This window comes from Saccopteryx leptura, chromosome 8, assembly GCF_036850995.1.
Source record: "Saccopteryx leptura isolate mSacLep1 chromosome 8, mSacLep1_pri_phased_curated, whole genome shotgun sequence".
NCBI classification, from domain to species: domain Eukaryota; kingdom Metazoa; phylum Chordata; class Mammalia; order Chiroptera; family Emballonuridae; genus Saccopteryx; species Saccopteryx leptura.
In genome coordinates this window covers 58,045,107-58,059,099 of record NC_089510.1, presented here as the reverse complement: position 1 = coordinate 58,059,099, position 13,993 = coordinate 58,045,107, and the positions used below count along the sequence as shown (strand labels likewise).

Sequence of the window (13,993 nt, the reverse complement as noted above, 5' to 3'; positions counted from 1 at the left end):
AAACAGGAATACATGTTCTGATTTACAATGAATGGTGAACCAAAGTCCCCAAAAGCTCTTCACAAATCTGAATTGTATCCACTTTACAAAAGATAAAAAGAAATAAACTGGCAGTCATATTAGGCAAGTGGAAAAGGACCTCTAACCAATGGGACATGATAATTTACAGTGTGAATTTATCCAAAAGAAGTCTCTCATCCTGGGCAGGCCTACCCACCGGTGAATCCCAGAACACTCGATACACAGGGTGATGCCGAGGTTGATGCTGGCCCACCGGGGGTCGGCCAGACCACAGTCACAGCAGCTGGCGTTGCCGGGGATACACTGGACTCGCTGCAGTGCACTTTCTCCTTTCAATAATTTTTCTTTTGACTCATTTCCAGAATCCAGGCTTCCTGTGGATGGAGATGATTTCTTATCCAGCTTCTAAAAGAATTAATAATTATTTGTTTTTGTTTTTTAAAAAAAGATTATAATAGCATGTTGCATACTAACTGCTTCAAAGAAAAGCTTCTGATCAATAAACTGAAGGCCTATTATGGCTTAAACCAGGCACTGTTGGAGGCATTAGAGATTTAAGAATGGAAGATATAGGTTCCTGAATCAACTGGCTTTTAGTCTTGTGGGGAGAAATACATAAACATCGAATATAGATTGAATATTTATATATAAATAGCTAATACAATGAACATAGATACAAGATATGAGGTCAAAGAGAAAGGAAAACACCTTTAATATGCAAAATGAGAAACAAAAGGAAGAAACATCGGACTATTAAGACTCAAAAATAATTTTATACCAAGTTTTTCCAAGGTATTCAGTAAACTGCAAGCAAGTTGCTTCAAATGATATGGCCTTTTACTAAAGAACAGATCAACTACAAAATTATAATTATACAGTGAATCAACAATAGAATGCACAATATGTAAAAATGTCATAGGTTATTAGAAAAAACAAAAGGTAGCAGATAAGGGAAAAGCTAATTTTTTAAGTCCACAGCAAGTTTATACCAATAATAACCAAATTCAAAAATGTAGTTTGAAAATCCTAAGCATTTGGAGATATGGTCTAAAAAGTATTAGGATTTAAAAACATTTCAACAACCCAGTATTTTTGTACAGAATTATTAGAAATATAATTTGGCCCTTGCCTTGCCCTTCCTGAAAACTCAATTCAATAGCCATTAGGTGGGGCCAAGTAAAAACAGTGTGGGGGCCCTGTCTGGTTTGGCTCAGTGGATAAAGCATCAGCCTGGCATATGGATGTCTTGGGTTCAATTTCTGGTCAGGGCACACAAGAGAAGCGACCATCCATTTCTTCCCCCATCCTTTCTCTCCCTCTTTCCCTCCCGCAGGCAGTAGCTTGATGGGTTCAAGCATAGGTGCAGGCACTGAGGATGGCTCTGTCGGTCGAAGCCCATCAGCTTCAGGTGCTAAAAATAGCTCAGTTGATTTGAACACTGGCCCTAGACAGGCACTGCCAGGTAGATCCCGTTCTGGGCACATACAGGAGTCCATCTCATTATCTCTCCTCCTCTCAATTAAAACAAGAATAAAAGTATGGGGATATGGTATTCCAGAGAGGATAGAAATGGATGAGGAGCATATCGTCAAATGAGAGGAACATCATGCAGGCTGTTGGGTTCTAAGCCGAATCAGGATGGTATCTGCATAGAGAGGCAGCCCAGCAAGGGAAGTAAGAGCCTGAGGAACGAGAAGTGTGGAGTAGGAGTTGCCATACTAACACTATGAGATGTCATAACCAAAGTGGGGTGAGGGGACATGTGGCAACAGAGCAAGGACACTGGTTACATACAGGGGGAACTGATCATATAAGCAAACATGTTAAGATAAATGGGAGCCAGATTTCTCACTGCTATGAAACAAGTTACTCATAAGAAAGGGAGAGAATTAGAACAAACCCTGTTGTATTAGATTAGAACTGGAGATACCAATAGGCACACTGGTGATTTTCAATATAAACATATAAAGAAATATAAATGTACATGTGTATACATGTATATCTGTATTATCCTGGTTTCTAAAAACCATCCTCCAACCAAAAGGAACTAGGGTTCTTTGGAGAAACTGCTGATTGCAGAGCTGGTGCAGAGAAAGTACAGTATGAACCTTAAACATCTCATCATGCTAAAAAGTTAGGAAGAATTCAAAAATTAATGGGACCATGTCAAAAGGATACAAAAGCCAGGGCTCTATTGGCCAAGCTTGGGTCAATCTGAGCAATAAAACAAATAATAATAGCCTGGCCTGTGGTGGCGCAGTGGATAAAGCGTCGACCTGGAAATGCTGAGGTCGCCGGTTTGAAACCCTGGGCTTGCCTGGTCAAGGCACATATGGGAGTTGATGCTTCCAGCTCCTCCCCCCCTTCTCTCTCTCTGCCTCTGCCTCTCCTCTCTAAAGTGAATAAATTTAAAAAAAATTAAAATTAAAAAAGAAAAAGAGGGCCATCTTAAACGGTTCCCAGAAAGAAAACAAAAAGCTTATTTAAAAAAAAAAACAAATAATAATAGTAATGAATTTTAACACATTGAATAAAATAGGGGCCTATTTAAAGCTTGATAAGGAACAGAATATTTACATAGTTTCAAAGTATCTTACCTCACAAAATACCTACTACCTACACAGGAAATTTTACAGTAAAGAAGCCTAGCAGACACCATCTTAATCACGTGATCCAAGTTAATATCACCAATAATGGGACAAATCAAAAATCAAATGCCTCCTGAAATGATGCAGTGGGAAAAACACAGCATCATTTACATAATATTCTTCCCAAAGATGCATAGTGTTGTGAATAAACATCAGACAAATCCATACTGAGGGACACTCTACAAAATAACTAGTCTATAATCTTCAAACTACCAAGATCAAGCCCTGGCCAGATAGCATGGTTGGTTAGAGTATTGTCTGAACTGCAGAAGTTGTTGGTTCAATTCCCAGTCAAAGCACAAACAGGAACTGATCAACGTTCCCGTCTCTCTCTCTCTCTCTCTCTCTCTCTCCCCCCCTTCCTCTCTCATTAAAATCAATAAATAAATATTTAATAAAAAAAAGGAAAAGATCAAAGTAAGACAAAGGCACTATTCCTGACTAACAGAAACCAGAGTCATGACAACTAAATGTGTATCTGGACTGGACCATTTTGCCATTAAGAACATTATTGGGACAACTGTTAAAACTTAATGATATTTGGGAATCAAACGGTAGTAATGTATGAATGCTCATTTTTTTATCTTGATGGCTATACCATGATTATACGGGAGAATGAACCAGGCTGCAGTAAGTACTCACTAAAGATATAGTAGTGAGTAGGGTATCATGTTAGCAACTTTGAAACAGTTCAGGGGAAAAAATCATTTGTACTAGGAACATCTCTGGAAGTTTAACATTATTTCAAAGAAAAATGTAAAAGAGTTATAATTTTTTAGTAGAACATGTTTGATAATGTGAATTAACTCATAAGTAATTATCATATATGGAAAGGAGCTCAATACAATGCAGAAATCATTTGGTTTACTATCAATTGTCCTCTATAAGCTAATGCTTTTTGCACCAAATTAGAGAAATTGAAAGCAAAGTACACAAATACAGCAGAACAGAGGGTAGCCACCTCAAAAAACACAGGTCTGAACACAACACCCATCCCTCATTCTTCTGGGCTCATTTAAGCCATGAGCTGTTACATGTTTTGCCTGTCACCATAACTCAGTAAACTCAGTCTTTCTGTACTCTCCTATTGAGCTATGTTCACCAATTTTTAAAATTAAGTCCTATCTATACTGTAGTATTCATTTATTCTATATTTAACTGTGCTAGTATTTTTATTGACATTCTGAAGTTCCTGAAAGTGTCCTAGTTACAAATTTACACAGGTTTTTAGGTCAGCCCTATCCCTATTTGCCCCATAATCCCTATTATTTCTAGCATATTATTTTGTATAACCCAATTATACTGCTCACAAAAATTAGGGGCTATTTCAAAATGACTATGAAGCAATAAGAAAAAGCATTTGACATTTTTAAGAAACAAGAACATCAGAAAAGCAAACAAGTCAAAGAAAGTTGTTCAATTATGCAAATGAGATGCAAAACCAACTTTTATTTCATTGGTGAAAATGCACTGTACAAAAGTCTGAAAGTACTGAAATATCTGCACGTTCCCTGATCCTGAAAGTGCACATCCTGCAATCTCCCAGCCCTTGCAGTGCCCCTGCAACACCATCTGCCCGAATGCGAAGACTGGAGAGCCACAGGACGTCTTGGAGCTGGTCAAACACAGACGACAGTGGCACCAGCACTTGGAACATCCCAAAGTATGATTGATTAGCAGACTGTGGAATTGCTTTCAAGAGACTGGCACAGTACAAAGACGAAGGCAGAGTCACCTATCTGCCACAGCAGCAAGAGATGACCTCTACTTGACCTTACTGGAAGGAACAGGTGCAGCAATGCAGCAGAGCTGTGGGGACAGTTTCTTGTTGCCACTGGATGACAAATATGCACCCAGACCATACGAAATTGGCTCCACCAAAATCAGCTCCACCGTACTGGACTGCATGCTGGGCAACCAATGGTTAGCATTCCATTATCTGCTAACCACCGCAGAACCCGCAGAAGGTGGGCGGATGAGCATAGTCATTGGGCCCGTGATGAGTGGTCAATTGTCCTCTTCTCTGATGAGTCACGGTCCAGTCTGCAGTCTGACAATCACTGTGTTCTGATCTGGCATGTATGAGGAACACAGGAGAATCCATGTTTCATGCGAGAAAGGGACTCTTTCGGTGGTGGTAGAATCATGGTTTGGGCTGTCATCAGCACTGGTGGTCGTACCAACCTCCACGTCATAAGAAACAGATCACTGACTACTGTCAGTTACCAAGATGAAGTCTTGCACCCTATAGTGGTAGGTACCCTATGCTGGAGCAGCTGAAAACATCTTTCTTTTCATGGACAATAATGCAAGGCCCCACCGTGCACAACTCATCAACAACATGCTTCAGGAGGCAGGAACTGAACATATGGACTGGCATTCACATTCTCCAGACCTGAACCCTATTGAACATGCTTGGGATGCACTGAGAAGACGTCTGGTAAACCGTCCAATGACTCCCACAACACTTTTTTTGGGGGGAGGAGGTATTTTTCCAAAATGAGAAGTAGGGGGCGGCAGACAGACTGACTCCTGCATGCGCCCAACAGGGATCCACCCAGCATGCCCACCAGGGGGCGATGCTAGACCCCTTCGGGTTGTTGCTCCACTGCAATTGTAGCCATTCTAGTGCCTGAGGCAGAGGCCATGGAGCCATCCTCAGTGTCCAAGCCAACTTTGCTCCAATGGAGCCTTGGTTGCGGTAGGGGAAGAGAGAGATAGAAAAGAGAGGAGGAAGGGTGGAGAAGCAGACGGGCGCTTCTCCTGTGTGCCCTGGCCAGGAATTGAACCCAGGACTTCTACACATTGGAATGACACTCTACCACTGTGTCAGCCGGCCAGGGCCCCATAACACTTTTGGAGCTGGAAGTTGCCCTGGAGCAAGAGTGGCAGAGGATCTGACAAGAACTGCTGGACAATCTGATCCTGTCCATGTCCTATCACTGTCTGTGTTTTGGCAGTCTTGGGTGACCATACACCCTACTGAACAGTCAATGTGTGTGGCTCTCTCGTCCAGATTGACATGCTTCTGTTCACCCCCACCAATATGTCACTTGCTACTCAATCACAATAATTGAGTTTGCATCTCATTTGCATAACCAAACAACTTTCTTTGACTTGTCATTTGCTTTTCTGATGTTCTTGTTTAATAAAAAAAAAACAACCAGGCCCTGGCCGGTTGGCTCAGCGGTAGAGCGTCGGCCTAGCATGCGGAGGACCCGGGTTCGATTCCCGGCCAGGGCACACAGGAGAAGCGCCCATTTGCTTCTCCACCCCTCCGCCGTGCTTTCCTCTCTGTCTCTCTCTTCCCCTCCTGCAGCCAAGGCTCCATTGGAGCAAAGATGGCCCGGGCGCTGGGGATGGCTCTGTGGCCTCTGCCTCAGGCGCTAGAGTGGCTCTGGTCACAACATGGCGACGCCCAGAATGGGCAGAGCATCGCCCCCTGGTGGGCAGAGCGTCGCCCCTGGTGGGCATGCCGGGTGGATCCCGGTCGGGCGCATGCGGGAGTCTGTCTGACTGTCTCTCCCTGTTTCCAGCTTCAGAAAAATGAAAAAAAAAACAAAAAAAAAACCAACCAAATGCTTCTTTCTTTTATTGCTTCATATTCATTTTGAAATATCTCCTAATTTTTGTGAGCAGTGTACTTCATCAATGCCACCAATGTCTTCAAGATGATCAGGATAAACACCTAATTTTATTTCCTCTCAGAACTCTGCTAAAAATTAGAGAATTTTTAAAAAGACATAACCCAGGGCCTTTGTTGAACAAAAATATAATCATTTTAAAAAATTTATTAATTGATTTTAGAGATTATTTTAATCATCAAAAAGTAATTATTGCAATTAACTGGGACCTACTATACTTACAAAAATTCATGAGTTTCTAATTATATCCAAAAAACTAGATATCTATTCCCACTTAAGGTAGCTAATAAATTAACCAACTGTGGTAATTAAAAGCAAAATATTGAACATTTTATTATAGTAACTGAACAGGTCCAAGTGATTAAAAAAAAGCTGTATTTCACATATGCAAGTTAATAAATGTTGATGGAATGACAATTAGAAAATCATCATTTTAGAATTCCTAATGAAATAAACTCAGCTGTAAAACCATTAGATGAATAGTTGATGGGGGAGTCGATCTTACATAGTGAAAGTAACAGGAAGTAGATTTGTCACACAAAATAAAAAAATAGATCGGGAACAAGGGAGAAAATGTCACTTTACAATGGAGGAGTCTTACTCTCATTTCCCTAAACCAATGTGTCTACTTCATCTTTACACAGAAGCCTGACTTTAGTATTAGCATTGGTTAGATAACCAAATATTGTGTCTCATGTTGCAACATGCAGCAGACACCCCACCTGTGATGTAATTTTATGAGATGGAATTCTATAGAAACAACTAACCTGATCTCTTTAGTAAATCATTGCCATATAGAAAGGGGATTATTCTAGATTGAAAGATGTGAGAGACATAGCCAGATGCAATGCCATCATAGATAAAATCCTACTTTGTACTATAGTTTGTCAAAGACATTAGAGCGTCGGCCTGGTGTGCAGAAGTCCCGGGTTTGATTCCCGGCCAGGGCACACAGGAGAAGTGCCCATCTGCTTCTCCACCCCTCCCTCTCTCTTTCCTCTCTGTCTCTCTCTTCCCCTCCCGCAGCCGAGGCTCCACTGGAGCAAAGATGGCCCGGGCGCTGGGGATGGCTCCTCGGCCTCTGCCCCAGGCGCTAGAGTGGCTCTGGTCGCAACAGAGCAACGCCCCGGAGGGGCAGAGCATCGCCCCTTGGTGAGCAGAGTGTAACTCCCTGGTGGGCGTGCCGGGTGGATCCCGGTCGGGCGCATGTGGGAGTCTGTCTGACTGTCTCTCCCCGTTTCCGGCTTCAGAAAAATACAGAAAAAAAAAAAAAAGACATTTTTAAGACAACTGGGGACATGTGAATATACCCTGGACAGTAGATGATACTAAGAAATTACTCTTAGATGTGGAATGACATGATATCTATAACCTACGTTTAAAAAATCATTTTTTCTTTTAAAAAAAATAAAAACACCCACAAGAACAGAAATAACAGAAAAAGAAATAAGAACAACAAAATTTTAGGAGCTGGAAAATGGGTACATAAATGGTAACTGAACAACAGATCAAGGCCAAACCTGAGGATGGTAGTAAAAAAAACCTTAGAGTTTAACAATTTACATCACATAATATTCAAAGGGCTCAAGGATTTATAGCAGCCATTTTCAACCTTTTTCATCACATGGTGGCACACAGATTTTTGCCAATCTAACAAAAAATATAGGTATAATTCTGATTCATTCATACTGGAGAGCTACTTTGTTGCCTGTTGCCATTTTTTATTTGACAATCTAAGAAAAAAGAGGTCAGTGCCCATCACTAGTCAGGTATTATATGTATTAAAAATTCTTGCGGCATACCAGTACGCCATGGCACCAGTTAAAAATCACTGATTTAGCCACCAGGCAGTGGTGCAGTGAATAGAGTGTCGGACTAGGACATGGAGGACCCAGGTTCAAAACCCCGAGGTCACCAGCTTGAGCGCGAGCTCATCTGGTGTGAGCAAGGCTCACCAGCTTGAGTCCAAGGTCGCTAGCTCGAGCAAGGGGTCACTTGGTTTGTTGTATCCCCCGGTCAAGACACATATGAAAAAGCAATCAATGAACAACTAAGGTGCCGCAAGGAAGAATTGATGCTTCTCATCTCTCTCCCTTCCTGTCTGTCTCTTCCTTCCTGTCTGTCCTTATCTGTCCCTCTGACTCTGACTCTGTCACAAAAAAAAAAAAAAAAATCACTGATTTATACTAGTTAACCCTGGAAGTAGGTGTGATAGATAGAGAAATGATTGTTTAAGAAGGAGTTAGAGCCGACCAGGCAGTGATGCAGTGGATAGAGCATCAGACTGGGATGCAGAGGACTCAGGTTTGAAACCCCAAGGTTGCTGGCTTGAGCATGGGTTCATCCAGCTTGAGCGCGGGATCACAGACATGACCCCATGGTTGCCGGCTTGAATACGGGCTCATCTAGTTTGAGCAACACTCACCACCAGCTTGAGCCCAAAGTCACTGGCTTGAGCAACAGATCACTCGGTCTGCTGTAGCACACATGAGAAAGTAATCAATGAATAGCTAAGGAGCCACAATGAAGAATTGATGCTTCTTATCTCTCTCCTTTCCTGTCTATCTGTTCCTCTCTGTCCCTCTCTCTGACTCTCTTTCTCTGTCAAAAAAAAAAAAAAAAAAGAAGCAGTTAGAGCCCAAGGCCTCCTGCCCAACTCCATGCCATTAGGGCAGTGGTTGTCAAAACTTTTTGAAGTCAGGGCACATTTAAAATCCTACAAATAATTGTAGGCGCACTATATACAAATTTCTGAAAAATATGTTATAATAATTAAGTCAAATATTAAAGAAAAAAATATAAAGTCCAAGCATGCTTTCATGGTAATTAAATGAAATAAACACGACAAAATTAAATTTATTCTGACATTGAGTTATGCTTTTTAGAATTTGTAAAAAAGAGGGGTTAAAAATAAGAAAACGACAAAAGGTTATCTTTTTATATATATAGATACATTCTTAGTAAGATTTAGTAAATTCAGCAGGTCCCAGTGAGAATGTGTTAAGCTTTTTCATTCTTGTGTTTATGAGAAACATGAGCCTGATGTGTCCTAGGGATTTCTTCAATGTTGGGCATATAATTGAAAGGCAAACTCTCATTTCCTCGTCAATACATTGAAGAATTCCTCTTTTTACTCTTAATTGTGTTGAGGGTAGAAAATCCTAATTCACATAAATTGGATGTTGAAAATTGTAGTAAAATGTTCAAAGCTTTTTAAAATATTGCCACATATTCTTCTTTTATAGAAATCCAAAAGGCTTCAAGAAACAATTCCTATGTTTAATCATCAATCCAAAACCCCACCATACATATCAACTTTACACCAAATAAGGATAGAAGAAACTTGCCTCCAGTCTTTCTGGGGAACATGGGGGTAGTGTAAACAATCCAGCACCACAGTTTAACAGCCTTTTGCAACCTAATCAGGCAAGTGAGGTGGGGGGTTGGGCAGACTGTCAGCTTACAGCCAGTTCCCTACAAAAATCTAAACTCCAAGAACCCTGTTGGTTCTTTGGTCCCCAACAGGCATATATTTCTCTGGAATACCATAGGGCGCACCTGGAAATTTTCTAGGGCGTGCCACTGTGTCCTGGCGCACACTTTGAGAACCACTGCATTAGAGGATTGCTCTCTACTCATAAACACAAATGACTGAAAGTTTATTCTCTGGTGAAAAAAAACAGTCTCTGATTGGGGTTTACTTGAAAAGTGGAAGATAGGGGGTTAAATGAATGTTTGCACACTGAATGCTGAGACCCCCCCCACACACACTAATAATGAGCTTCCAGTCAGCCCCTTATCCCTATGTAGGAGACTAGTGAGTGCTCTCTGGGGAATAATACCATTTGAAAAAGCTCCAAAGGTCTTAATTCTGGTTGTTCCTCAAATCAATGGTCCAGAATTCGGCAAAGCTCACAGTCAACCAAGTGCAAACTATGTTCTCAGAGCTTCCAAAGTGGTTTTTAGCTACCTTATAATCATGTGCAGGTTACCAAATAGCCAAGGAAAGCCCCTAACACAAAGGATCTCAATACTGCCTATACACAGATATCACTAGGAATCTTTTAAAAGTATTGAGGCCTGGGTCCCAACTCCATTTAACTGTTGAGTTGTGGATTCTAATACTGGGATTTTTTTAAAGCTCCCTGTGTTATCATAATTTGCAATCAAGGCTAAGAACCATAGCTCTAACAGTGCATCCATGAAAAAAGAATAGGTTTCATGTAAAAGAATTCATTCAGCAAACAAAAAGAAACTCTTGGAAATGAAATGTGTACTACCAAAACTGAAATATTCAAATGAAGGTCTGGAAGATTATTAACTGAAAAAATCTTCAGAAATTAGAGCAAAAAGACACAAAAAATAAGACAATCTTAAAATCAGTCCAGAAATCCCAGAGGAAAAAACAACAGGAAAATCAGAGAGGAAGAATACAAAAGACTGTACTAATAAGAAAGACTCCAACAGCAATACTGGAAACCAGAAAAACAATGCAGTTAAAATTCTTAAGAACATTATTCCACATCCAACCAAAGTATTAAGCAAATGTGAGGATGGAATAAAGATATTTTCAGACATGCATGGACTCACTCATGTCTCATTTTCAGGATCCTACTGAAGAATGTGGTGAGTTCCATTTCCCAGGACTCACTGATGGCCATGTTCAAGAGTCTCTAATCTCACTGGGAAGCTGAGGCCAGTCCATGACTCAAGAGTCCATACTCAGCTCACCTTCCCAAGGAAGACTTCAACAAAGACAGTTTGAGCCTTCCTTTTTTATTTTTTACCCAGTTTTAATTTTAATTACCTTTCATAATCATTATTTTATTATTAAGTAAAATAATTTTGGGGGAGAAATACTTGCATCAGAATACCTTATGTCAATCTTGGACAATATTCAAATATGGAATTAAACATATATTGAAATAAAATGATAGTCAAGTCTAGAGAAGTAAAAAGATAAATTGAATCTAGATTTAAAAAATAAAACCCATTTCACTTACAAAAAAATTATCTTCCATGAAAAAGAATGTTATGGGTAAAGGTACAAACTACAAGTTATAAAATAAGTCATGAAGCGATAATGTACAGGGAGATGACTATAGGTAATATAGTACTATATGGCATATATGAAAGTCACTAAGAGAGTAAATCCAAAAAGCTCTCATCACAAGAAAAAAAGATTTTTGTTACTATCTAGGATGATGGATAGTAACTATCTAGGATGATGGATAGTAACTAGATTTACTAATGTGATCATTTTGTAGGGTATAAAAATATTGAACCATTATGTTGTACACCTGAAACTAATAGAGGGGTCCTCGGGTTACAACCCTGTTACGTTCTACGACAGTGATGTAACTTGAATTTTGGTGTAAGTTGAAACATACCCTAGCATAAGTCACTTACTTATCCTAACACAGTTGTAAAATCATAATCTAGAACACAACTAAGCCACAGAAAAAGAATATTGAGTATTCTTCTGCCACATGCAACCAAACTAGTTCGCCCACGTAGTCTGTAAGCATGATACTAACGGTATAAGCCAAAAAACTCATGTCTCAATTTTTTTAAGATTTTATGGGAGTGGGTGTTGTAAACTTGAAATTCTGAATGTAGAGACTGTCATAACCTGAGGAACCCCTATATAAGGTTATTTGTCAATTATACTCCAATTAAAAATTTTTAAATGTTATAATCATACAATGTTGCAACTAAAATTAAAAACTTTTGGCAGTATATCATCTGGTATTGCACCATTGTTTACTAACCTCAGATTCTTCACCCTTCTCTCTATATGCAGTAGCAATGCTGGTCTGAACAGCCTTAATCCATGCCTGGCGCAGCTTTTCAGAATCTGCCTGAAGCATACAACTCCTAAAAAGAAACATTGTTTTCACAGTCACTAAATTAACCACCCAAAAATAATGTTTCCTTTTCTACCCACTTTGCTATTTAATACTTTTTAACAAAAAACAATCACTTCTGTTGAAAGGTTTTATTTCACTTATCTTTAGGACAGAGTGTATTCATTAAGAAATCAAGATATCGCCTGACCTGTGGTGGCACAGTGGATAAAGTGTCGACCTGGAAATGCTGAGGTCGCCAGTTCAAAACCCTGGGCTTGCCTGGTCAAGGCACATATGGGAGTTGATGCTTCCGGCTCCTCCCCCCTTCTCTCTCTCTCTGTCTCTCTCTCCTCTCTCTCCCTCTCTGTCTCTCTCTCCTCTTTAAAAATGAATAAATAAAATAAAAATAAAAAAAAATAAAAAAAAGAAATCAAGATATCAATGAAATAAGTTACCCATTGGAAATAAATCACTCATTCCTGCTCATTAAAAAAAAAAAAGCCCTCATCAGTTGGCTCATTGGTAAAGAAAGCATCAATCCAGTGTGTGGATGTCCCCAGTTCAATTTCGCAGTCAGGGCACATAGGAGAAGCGACCATCTGCTTCTCCACCCCTCCCACTCCCCTTCTTTTTCTCTCTCTCTTCCCCTCCTGCAGCCAAGGCTTGATCAATCCAAGCGCATTGCCCCAGGCACTGAGGATAGCTCTGTGGAGCCTCCACCTCAGGTGCTAAAAATAGCCTGGTTGCGAGCATGGCCCTAAGATGGGCAGAGCATTGGCCGCAGAAGAGGGTTGCCGGGTGGATCCCAGTTGGGACACATGCAGGAGTCTGTCTCTCTATCTCCCCTCCTCTCACTTAAAAAAAGAAGAAGAAAAAAAATTAAATTTACCATATAAACATAATACATTTTTTCTGTGGGGTAGAAATATAAAATAATAGTTACCAAAAAATTGATCTGAGTTCAGTTCATTGCCTATGACAGCTAAAAATTTGTTAAATGGTTCCATCAATATCTTTATAGAATTTAAAGAATTTGATATGGCATAAAATTTACAGAAATTTCTGACTGTAATACCTGTAATTACTAATTAATGAAATTTACTTTTAAAAGTTATTTTTTCTCTTTAGCACAGAGTATCACAAATCACAAGTGACTCCCAAATCTTTCTCTACTCTGGGAAGATCTTTATGACAAACTATAAAACATAAAAGCAACTCTCAAATTCTTTAGAGCCACTCACTTTGTTGGAGAGACCACCTCAAAGCAGAACCGCCGCTCTATATCTTCACAGTGTTTCACTGTGCAGAGCCTGAGGTCTTCCACTACCACAGTGGGGTTATCCTACAGTAAGGAAACAACTCCTATATTTATCAATGTAGGTTTTAAATACTACCACCGATAATACTTAAAAACATTACTTGAAATTAATGGTCTAATTTTAAAGATTTATATTTTTTCTTATTTTAGATTAGAGGAAGGAGTATCAACATAAATATAACTAATAAAGGTAATTTTGCCGTTAATAATAATTTTATCTGCCTCATACAATTGCTGTATAAGAATCAAATAAAATAGTTTAAGCCAAGTCCAACACTTGGTTAATTAGTATATGCTCAATGTTAACTTCCTGTTAATTTTCTTTCATATCCATTATGTTCCTGGTCCCTACTCACATATAATGAAAACTACTTTCCTCCAAAAAAGAAGCCTTTAATGAGTCAAATTTTATAAGGCTGAAAGAAAAATAAGAATTCTATATAGCCTTCTTAAAATACCTAAGAAAATGAGATTTTATGGTTTTCTAGTACTTAATAAAAATATAACTCAAAA

At 39.5% G+C, this 13,993-nt stretch overlaps 1 protein-coding gene across 3 annotated transcripts in view; it reads right to left on the bottom strand.

Annotated features, from left to right (window-relative positions):
- ACAP2 (ArfGAP with coiled-coil, ankyrin repeat and PH domains 2) overlaps nt 1-13,993 on the bottom strand; it is a 201,396-nt gene that overhangs the window by 23,865 nt on the left and 163,538 nt on the right. For all 3 annotated transcript variants that reach the window (XM_066347902.1, XM_066347905.1, XM_066347903.1), the window contains 3 exons: nt 13,404-13,504; nt 12,085-12,190; nt 218-426 (listed from right to left, as the gene is read on the bottom strand). In XM_066347902.1, the coding sequence (XP_066203999.1) occupies nt 218-426; nt 12,085-12,190; nt 13,404-13,504 (416 nt within the window). The remainder of the gene's footprint in view (nt 1-217; nt 427-12,084; nt 12,191-13,403; nt 13,505-13,993) is intronic.